The following is an 11307-nucleotide window of genomic DNA, read 5'->3' on the forward strand; positions in this document are numbered from 1 at the left end:
GCATCAAGTTCGGTCTTCTAAAATACTTCCAATGGGTAAGCAGGTATACATTCTTCAGTGCCTTGCTAGGACCACTGGGCATCCTATCACGCTTATAAAGACAAATTTACCCTCTTTCAAGTTCCTGTGCCTGAACCTCGGACACACTCTTACCTCCTCCTCCTCCTGCTCCCTCTACTTCGAAGTCATCTGGTAGCAGCTTGTCCTGCCGGTTGCCCAGGGTGAAGGCAAGAAAAGACAGGAGAATTGAATCCAAGATGCTGATGATGGCCAGGATGTAGGCCCAGCGCACCGTACAGTTCCCCAGAGTGTACTTGTCTGTCCGCTGGCCACACATTCTCTTCACCGGTTCGGCATCCCAGCCGTCTGGGTAGATCATGCAGCCAATCACCATCAACACGGCTGTGGGGGAAGTAAAGCCTGATTTAAACTAGTTGTACACCGGTGTCGCACACCATACATAGCCTAAGTTAGGCTGCCTACTGTAACTACAAGCTTGTTTTGTTACACATGTAGCCTATGTATATCAGGCGTTAAAGTGGGCACCTAAACATTGTGGGCACCTTGATGTTAAATTGGCTATTTTTTTTCTCCAAAAGGTACTAAATTAAATACATGTATGCTTTGGAAAATGGTCTGAAATAAAAAGTACATGATTTGAACATCACAACATCAACACATTATCAGATCCTAAATTTACCCTTTAACTTCTTTTGTCCCAAATGACTGGCTAATGGTTATCCATGGGCGTTGTGGCAGTTTGTAGCAATTGCAGAAATATTAGGCCTTAAATGTCATAAGAAAAAAATATTATGTATTTGGCCCCCCATTTATAAAATGAATGTAAATATAAAACAAAAATGGTGCCCAGAGTTCTCAGGTGCCCACTCTTCTGGTTATCTATCTATCTGTCTGTCTGTCTGTCTGTCAAGCAACACATCACCCAATACTGAATCATGTTACATCATTGTAACCTAATCTGTCATTGGAGGTGTTACTATCAGAGTGGAAACAGGATCTCTTGGCTTCTACAGTGCTGTTGACACCTAGAACCACACACCCTCTGGACACAGGCCACTCCTGAAACTAAAGAGGTTGGTCTCTGTAGTGCCCATTCAAATGGAGTGTGTGTGTGTGTGTGTGTGTGTGTGTGTGTGTGTGTGTGTGTGTGTGTGTGTGTGTGTGTGTGTGTGTGTGTGTGTGTGTGTGTGTGTGTGTGTGTGTGTGTCCCCTCTCAGATGTAAATATTTCAATTGCTTTTGCTTTGTAAAAGAGCCTACACTGTAAAATTGCGAGTGTTACCTTAACTCTTAGAGTATACAAATGGAATAAGGGCCCCATTTGGTTCCATTTCTAAGTGGATAAATCAACACTCAGGATTTTACAGTGTATAAATGTCATGTTTGAAAGACCTGTCACCTGCCATTCTACTTTCAAATAATGCCACTGTGATCATATGGGTCATTTTCATTTGGATCCAACACCCTAACCCTACAGTATGTTTATACGCCTACTAATATCAATTTGCATTGTGTATAGGCCTACCATACATGTTTAGTGAACTTTTCCCCCTGACTTTAGAACCTGTGTCTATTATGGACTGTCTTGCCTCGACAGTCCACAATAGAAGATTCGATCACTGACATGGTGAGAGACCTTGTTGCCTTTATGCGAAAGACCCATGTTGTGTTAACCTCAGTGGTGAAAGAAGTACTCAAATGTTTTACTTAAGTAAAAGTATCAATACCTATTGTAGTCCGCTATTCAAAATTTACTTGAGTAAAAGTACAAAAGTATTGGCATCAAAATATGCTTACAGTACCAAAAATAAAAGTACTTCTGTTTTCAAATGTATATGAAACCCTTTGAAAATAGCAAATCTACAAGCTCACAACGTTGCGAGCTAGATCGTCTATTTTCAAATTGTCAAAGTATATATAGGTCTGAAGTGGTTCTGTAATAATAATCAAAATCTACAAAGTAACTAGTAACTAAAGTTTTCAAATAATTATAGTGGAGTAAAAGTACAATATTTGCCTTTGAGATGTAGTGGAGTAGAAGTATAATTATAGAAAATTGGAAATACTCCAGTAAAGTAAAAAAAATACTCAAAATTATGCTTAAGTACAGTACTTATGTAAATGTAATTAGTTACTTACTTTCCACCAAAATGTCTTATTTTGTTTCCATGTACAGGCTACCAGTGGAGTAAAGTAACTAAGTACATTTACTCAAGTACTGTAATTTTGAGGTATTATTTTTACTTTACTGGAGTATTTCCAATTTTCAGTACTTTTACTTCTACTCCACTACATCTCAAAGGCAAATATTGTACTTTTAATCAACTACAATTATTTGAAAACTTAAGTTACTAGTTACTTTGTAGATTTTGATTATTATTACAAAACCACTTCAGTAGTATGGAATAGTCTAACCCCATCCCTCAAAAAATGCAGTTCGCTGGGCCCATTCAAAACAGCCCTAAAAACTCATCTTTCTGGAGGCCAAAAGAGGAGCCAGTACCAGTTTCCCTGTAGACAGACGACCCCCCCCCCCCTCCCCTTTTTTGTATATATATTTTTTTTTCATGCTTTTTATTTTTATTTTTTGTACATAGTGGTATTTTTTCTCTGTATTTTTATGTAGATTTTTTAACTGACCCCAACGGAAACAAGTCAAGGACTTTTTTGGTCGGACCTTTTAGACAAAAGTATTATAAATGTAACTGTGTTGTTTTACATTCTTTTGCCTAATACAAATTTCAATCAATCAATCAATCAATCAATTAATCAATCAATCAATCAATCAGCCCTATACATTTCGGCCATTTGAAAAGGATAAACGATTTTTATACATTTTATACAATTGAAAAAATGTGAAATGGGACATTCTGCATAATGAGTACTTTCTACTTTTGGTACTGTAAGTACATTTTGATATAATACTTTTACTCAAGTACATTTTTAATTCCGGACTTTTACTTGTAACAGAGTATTTCTACATTGTAGTATCGATACTTTTACTTAAGTAAAACAAATGTAGTAGGCTACTTTTTCCACCACTGCAGGCTATAGGCTACTCATTCTGTTGAATTTCATAATTAGCTACATAAAGTTCTCTTACCCGCTGCCAGCTGCATCCAAGAACAGATCTTGTAGACCTGCCCTGCGCTGGTGAAGAAAAACAGACTGAAGGAGCACATGGAGCCCACGATCAGCAGCATGGAGCAGCCCACCATGAACATAGCCGTGCGGAAAGCTCCCGAAGGAATGCTGGCGAAGTCCAGAACGCTGCCCTTACAGGTCAGCTCCGAGGTCAGGGCATTGCCGATGCAGTAGTGGAAGAGGCCGAAGTAGCCTGCCTGCGGATGGACTTGTCACAATTAGGCTACTACACAATCGCCTAATCGCCAGTATTTGAGATAATCCTAATTTTTTTTTTGCGTAATCGTCATAATTGTGAATTCGTCATGATTACCATGTTAAAAATGTTCATATAGGCTATTTTCAAACATTTTTTTTTTTAAAAATATACCGTTTTGAGCTTGTAGATCTTATTTCCACTAGGCTATTTCATATATAAGTAATTCAATTATGTATGTTATTTAATATGTCATTATATCTGCCTTGTGCAACTTTTGTTTACGAAGCCTAAAAGCCCCCCCAATTTTTTTTGTTATTCATATGTTCCAAAGTTCAATGTCAAACACAATTAAATAGTTAATCGCAATTATTTGTATGACAATTAGTCGCCAACTTAAATGTTGTAATCGTGACAGACAGCCCTATACCTGCGGAGTGTTCACGCTGTCCCCTATCCAGTAAGGCTGGATGAAGACCACGACGCAGATGATGGCGAAAACAATGGTGAACACGGCCCACATCACACCGATGGCCCGAGAATTCCTCACATAATTGGTGTGATAGATTTTAGCAGCTTCTAGGGCTGAAATCAAATTTTGTGTCATCTTCGGTGATTATTGAGTACAGCCCCGCTCCAAACAAACCTTTACTCACGTGAATAATGTTCAAATGTAAACCTATCACCTGCTAATCGTCGACACACCACGTTTTAGAATTCCACATAAAAGCCCCGACCGTTGTTGCGACGCGGCCCAGGAGCTAGTGAAGTTTCAGCACCCTGGACAGCAACCCCTCCCCTTCAGACAGTGGTGTAAAGTACATTTACTCAAGTAGGCTACTGTATACTGAAGTACAATTTTGAGGTAGTACTTTACTGGAGTATTTCCAATGTTCTATACTTTGACTTCTACTCCACTACATCTCAGAGGAAAATATTGTACTTTTACTCTACAATTATTTGAAAACTGTAGTTACAAGTTGCTTTATAGATTTGGATTATTATTACAAAACATACATAAATAATCACTTCAGCTCTATATACATTTTGGTTATTTGAAAATAGCCGATTTACAAGCGATAGATTTGTAGGCTATACATTTTATAGCCTACATTTGAAAACTTGTGAAACAGCACATTCTGCATAATGAGTAGCCTAGATACTTTCTACTTTTGGTACTTACGTTTTTGATACCAATACTTTGGTACTTTTACTCAAGTACATTTTGAATTCCGGACTTTTATTTGTAACAAAGTATTTCAGAGGTTGTGGACTACAGCCTACTGGAGCTGCAGTGCGACTGACTTTATATCTTTACTGGTAGGCAGGCTACCACAACATTATTTTGGGGGAAACAAAGGAAAAAACGGATTCGTATAGTTTACACTACTTTTATGAGGGTGACCTTATTTATTGGGATTGGAGCTGTTTGACAAGGTGTTAGATAAAATGCACTTGCATGCCAAGAAAGGTGTTATATGATGAATTATTCAGTGAAAGAAGATGAGGTTGTAAGGTGAAACCCGTGACTACAATTATAATCCATTCACAGCCAATTGCACGCGCGCGCGCACGCACGCACGTGCGCGCACACACACGCACGAAAAGCTCAAATAACAGTAATTTCCCTTATGTTTCACTCAATTTTAAACTGATTGCTGTAAACTGACTGTTCATTCAACGTCTGTCGAGGAATCAGTGATAACAGTAATAAAACAAATGTTTTGAGTCTTGCATAACCCCATTATACAGGGATGTAATTGAAAATAAATCGATTTATGTAAGTGATTGAAGCCTCCCTGATGCAGAAAAATGGTCTGTCTGTCTGTTTTTAGCAATTCATGCTCATTTGAATTCATATTACTTTTCTGGCCTGACAAAAAAATGAAAAGAGCTGTAGTTCAAATTTTCATGAGATGCAGCAAAAAAGTGTGTGTGTGTGTGTGTGTGTGTGTGTGTGTGTGTGTGTGTGTGTGTGTGTGTGTGTGTGTGTGTGTGTGTGTGTGTGTGTGTGTGTGTGTGTGTGTGTGTGTGTGTGTGTGTGTGTGTGGGTGTATGTATGTATGTATGTATGTATGTATGTATGTATGTATGTATGTATGTATGTATATATATATATATATATATATATATATATATGTGTATATATATATATATATATATATTTATATATATATGGGTTGCATAAAACTAGGCTAAGATTGCCCTTAAATAAAACAAAGCAAATCGATCCAAATCCAAGTTTATTTATATAGCACATTTACAACAACCCCAAGCTGACCCAAGCTGTTCATCTCCACCACCTATTCTCTCCCCTCCAGATAGGATTTCATCCAGTTCACTGATGTGCTTTCAAAACCGATTGATTTTAGCTTATCAATCAATATAGAGTGATTTACGGTGTCAAATGCCTTTTGGAGGCCCAGCATGACCATGCTGCAGTATTTGCCCACATCCACCTCATGTTTGATGTGGGACAATTGTCCCACATCAAACATTTGCCTCAGACTCAGAGGTATGGAGGTTTTGCTATTTTGTTAATTTATCTATTTGTAACTCAGTCTGGAAGTGTACGAATGGAACCAAATGTATTCCATTTGTACACTAGCTCTCAGCCAGGGTTAAATGAACACTCAGGATTTCAGTGTACTGTAGGTGGGAAGCGTATATGTGACAAGGTTGAAACGTTTTTTTTTTTTTTTTTTGGTATTTATTTTATTGGTGCTTAATGTATACTTATTTTCTCACTGAACGCCATCATCTTATTATTTTCTGTATCACATTAAATGCACTGTATTGTATCCACAATTGTTTTCCCCCGGTCCCTTAGTCCATGTCTGCCTAGAACACTAACTGGCTGAAGGTGATCACGAGGTCACGCCCAAAGGACACGGTCATGGCCAATGACGCCAGATGTTATGTCACCAAGGACAAATGAAAGAGGCGAGAGGTGTGGTTTCACCGGTATAAAAGTGGAGGCGGGACCGTTTGAAAGAGAGAGCAGAGCACCAAGAGAGAGCAAGCCTGTCAGAAGGAGAAGGACAGCAGAGGGGAAGGTTGTGCGGAGGAACACGGAGCAGAGTGAAGAACAAGTGAGTGTAGACACACCAGCCACCTAGGAGTTTGGAAGCCGAGGTCTGCCTACATCCGAGGAAAAGAAGGAGAGAGCGATTGAACCGAAGGGGAGTAAGAGAGCGAGACCAGACCATAAAAGGAGATGACCACATGAGACGAATGAGACCAGACCATATAAGGAGCGACGAGACTGAGAAGTGGCGATAACGGTGCACACGCAACTAACTCAGCGCCAGGTACGAGTAAGTACCTGAACACGCAACGTAATCCCTGTATAACCACTGCCTGAGAACGACGCAATATACTGTAAATGCACAGATGAACTGGTCCAAGCTTCTATAATTTCAGACGGAGAGAAAGAAGAAAAGAAGACAAAGAAGGCTGGCCTAAAATCCTCTTCCTATACACCCCCATATATGGACATGCAGCATTACCCCTTGAACGAACCGTGTTGAGTATCCAAGCACTTTATTGGCACCGCACTTTACTTTTGAAGTACTTGTTGCAAAGAACCCCCTGCTAAGTGAAACCCCTTTGATAAAGAACCTTGCGTAGTTTGCACAACTTTATAATTGCTTTTATAGTTGTTGTGTAATTGCTGTGTTTAGTTAGGTATTTTATTAGTATAGTGTTTATTTTGATTGGTTTTAAGGCGCAGATGCCATAGGGACCCAATAAATTCTGACTTACCTTTTTGATACAAGTGTTTCCATGTCCTCATGGGAGTTTTCAAGTGTTGTGTTCTCAAACCAAAAGTATTCTAAAACGTACCAGTATAACCCGAACCTGTGAAAGCCTAAAAGGAAAAAGTGTGTACATAGGGGACGTTCCTCTTTACAAAAGGTGGCGTTGTCGTTAAGCAGTATTATTCAGATTGGATTCACAATAATTACGCACCCCGCACTTTATTGTGCATTGACATTTTATTGTTGTGAATTTGATACGAATTATTTATTGAAAGGAAAAGTAAAAGTGTGCTATATCTCCAAGATATTGGCAAGTCAAATGTGATACAATTTCGGCCCTGTTCACATATACACAACCTACGACAGTGTTTTGCCATGTCCCGGAAAAGACGGTAGACCTATGGGCGGTCCTTGACAGTCGTAGACTGTATAAGCAGGTGGCGTGGAGGATTCGACAGCAACGGGCTAGCTAGCCAGTAAACTATGCTGACAATACCAATAATAGTGTGGTGGGGTCGGAGCTGCTCTTCAATGTTGTTGTAATGAGGGCTGGGAGACTGACAGCCTATTCGCTGGGTTGTTCAGCTTGTCAATATAGGGGGCTCACGCTCTCTAACCCTCCAATTCTGCAAGGTCTCCTGCAGAAAAGCCTACTGGTCTGACAGCTCAAGAGGAGACATGTGATGCGACTTGGTGGGAAGAAGTTGGGAATACAAACAATGGTCTAAAGGGCACAACCTTTGAAAATAAAATTAAATGAACTGAAATACGCGCACACACACACACACACACACACACACACACACACACACACACACACACACACACACACACACACACACACACACACACACACACACACACACACACACACACACACACACACACACACACACACACACACACACACACACACACACACACACACACACACACACACACACACACACACACACACACACACACACACAGTGTATATTACATTTGGAGTAGTAGAGCTTGCCATACTAACAAGGCAGACTGTCAGATGTATCTTTACCTGAGGCAGGCAAACTGTTATTCTGCAAGAGAGTGAGTGAAAACTAAATCCTGAATATTTTGTCTCTGTCTAGTTTAAACACTTGTGGCATGATACCTTGTCACAAGTCTAACCCCTTTAGTTGCTGCATTATTAGATATAGCAAAGATATGTGTGGTGAATTATGTTGTTCACTCAGCCAGTACTGTCCATCTCGTCCTTCATATTGTGACTGCTTTTCAAAGAAGCTAATAAAAAGATAAGTCATCTCATTTTCCATTGTCGCCTGTCCACACATGCTGGAAAATTTAAGAAGGATACTGTTGCATCATCTTCAGTCAGGCCCTCCAAATTGCATAGCAAATTGGTGGTTAGAAAGTAAAAGTAACATAGAAAACCATTATTATGAACCCAAATTTATACAGGTGTCTGCTTTTATCAATAGTTCCATCAGGATGTGGTGTGAGCAAGGCTAGCAGTTACAGGTTTTACATGAAATAGATAGCATGAATATCTGATGTATGCAGGGCTTGCCAGGTACGGCAATAGGTAGTCCATAAGTATTCATAAAGCAGAGGCCCAGGCTAGCATATCGGATGGTCACTGGTATGCAATTTAATCCATTAAAGAACTCGATCACAATTTATTAAACTTTCTCTGCATTGATCCATTGTAAAAGTGCAAGATCCTGCACCTCAGTTCATCATATTTCACTCTATAATCCGATATGAGATGTGCAGGCCGTTGTGAATTGGCCTCCGGCACTTCTAATAACCTTGCCAGCTTTATTGAATTTATAGCCTACTTTCATCAAACAAGCCATACTTACTCCTTGATAAGATTAAGGCGGGTGCGTGAGACGTGAGAGTGTAGCTTTTTATAGCCTAATATGCTCTGGAAATTTGACAGATATCCTAGGGCTATTATAATTATCATATTTATCTAAAGCCTGGTCATGTCATTGTGTAAAGGCCAATCCCTCATCTTACTTGTCACCATGCGGTCAGCTATCATTTAAAAATAATCCATCTTTGAATGTCAAACCGCATTCCACATCACTCTCAACAGATCCAGATGTCAATTGGTGAAATCGGACATTTTCAAGTTTACCAGCAGAAACTCTAGTAAAGGGAAACTCTTAAAGGTAGGGTAAGTGATATTTTTTGGTTAAAACAAAAAGTATTTTGTTAAAAGGTTAAAATACTATATTCTGATAGTAATCATTGCTATAGAGTGTTTGTTCAGTAACAGATGTCTCCCTGTCTCTCCAGCTCTTTAATAAACAGAAAATACATTTTTCGGTAGGTGTCAAAATCTCAGCCAATCAGGAGAAAGTACCCATTTTTAAGCTTAATTTGTATAGTGTTCCAGTTAAAATTTTGTCTGCTCATTTCTTAGTGTCATCACTTCCAATTTCACTTGTTTAATCTATATCCTGATTGAGTTCTCTGTCCTGGTTGGATAAAATTGGAAATGAAACTACAAAAAAAACAAAAAAACTACAAAATACATTTTCTGTTTTATAAAGAGCTGGAGAGACATGGAGACTCTTTATATGGACAGGACACTCTATAGTAACGAGCACTATCAGAACATAGACCCATTTTGCAATTATTTGAATAATTGCAAATCACTTCCTACCTTTAACTGCCAAAAAAGTAATTGATACTTGGGTAAGATCTACGAGACCCAAATTTACCCATAATACCCATAATTTGTATAGATGATTGTAACAGTTGACTTAGATCACGGGTTCCCAACCTTTCTGTTACGATGGACTGGCTGACAGTTCATAAAATGTTCGCGGATCGGCATGGTTCCGGTGTTATGCCAAAATCTGTCCACTGCTGAAAATGTTCTGCTCAGCCGCGGGAGCTAACAAGCGTATAAGGGGGGCGGATCGTACTGTATAAGGGGTGTGAGTCCCGCCACCTTATATGTTCAGGAGCGAGGAAGGGGGCAGATCCTATAAGGGGCGAATCCTATAATGGCTTATGAATCCTGCCCCCCCCCCCATATGTTCAGCCCACTTACTTCTTAAAAGTGTATAATGCTCTGTTTCTCATGTATTATAATTATTAATGGAGTAGTTTACCCTAACATTTTTATTTTTTTATTGTCTATCAATTACACACCCCATGAAGTCTTGAATTTATGGAGATTTTTTTGATGACTGCCGGAGTGACTCAATGGAGACTCTTTGAGTCTCCACTGCCGGTCATCAAATATTGTCTTAGGAATGCGACAAAAACAAAAAAATCTCCATGAATTCAAGGCTTCATGGGGTGTATAATTGATAGAAAAATGTAATGTTTGGGGTGAACTACTCCTTTAAGTACTGCGACGCAAAAAACAAACTTTGAAAGAGCATAATAAATGAAGCTGTTGATCTGGGATTAAACAAGATACAGCAATATTAGGATTCAAGTGGAACTCCAACCTCCCCCGACAAATCAACCCCTTCCAAACTCAGCAACGGAAGAGTCTGTTCTTCTTATTATGGTAGTGAATGCTGGACCCTGAATCCAACCCTGCAGAAGTCTCTAGAGACGGGTGCTACACCAGAATGTTGCGTGAAGTACTTAACATCAGCAAGAGTGCACATGTTACCGACAAGAATCTGTATGATGGAATACCATGGGTGAGCGAGAAAATAGCAGGCCTGAGAATGAGACTAGCAGGACACTGTTAACAACATAAAGAGCTGTCAGCCAGCAAATTGGTGCTGTGGGAACCAACACACGGGCACCGGTCACGAGGGCGTCCCACATTAACATACGTGAATGTACTCAAGAAACATGTAGGAGCGCTAAGCACCAACGAGCTGGCCAGATGTATGGAGAATCAGTGGGGTCAAATAGCGCTGGCATTGTGTCTTTGTTCGGAGTTGGCATAGCCATTTTCATTAATTTACCACTCACCTGGTCTTAGAAAAGGGGGGCGGACACTTCCTGTTAAGAAAATCTGTATTGCCGAAAACAGTCCGCCTTCTTTAATTTCTGTTTTCGGAATCAGTGGGGTCAAATAGTGCTGGCATCGTGTCTCTGGGCTGTTTGGAGTTGGCATAGCTATTTTCATTTATTTACCACTCACCTGGTCTGAGAAAAGAGGGTTGGACAGTTCCTGGCAAGCAAATCTGTATTGCCGAAAACAGTCAGCCTCCTTTCA

General features: G+C 39.7%; 1 protein-coding gene across 1 annotated transcript; it reads right to left on the reverse strand.

Annotated features, from left to right (window-relative positions):
* Positions 1-106: 106 nt before the first annotated feature.
* Positions 107-3967, reverse strand: lhfpl5b (LHFPL tetraspan subfamily member 5b; the record flags this gene model as incomplete). Its single annotated transcript, XM_080443809.1, has 3 exons — positions 107-402; positions 3124-3361; positions 3791-3967. 3 exons carry the CDS (start codon positions 3965-3967, stop codon positions 107-109), a joined length of 711 nt encoding a protein of 236 aa, XP_080299935.1.
* Between the last annotated feature and the right edge of the window lie 7340 nt (positions 3968-11307).

This window comes from Gymnoscopelus braueri (genome assembly GCF_963280865.1).
Source record: "Gymnoscopelus braueri genome assembly, chromosome: 12".
NCBI lineage: Eukaryota > Metazoa > Chordata > Actinopteri > Myctophiformes > Myctophidae > Gymnoscopelus > Gymnoscopelus braueri.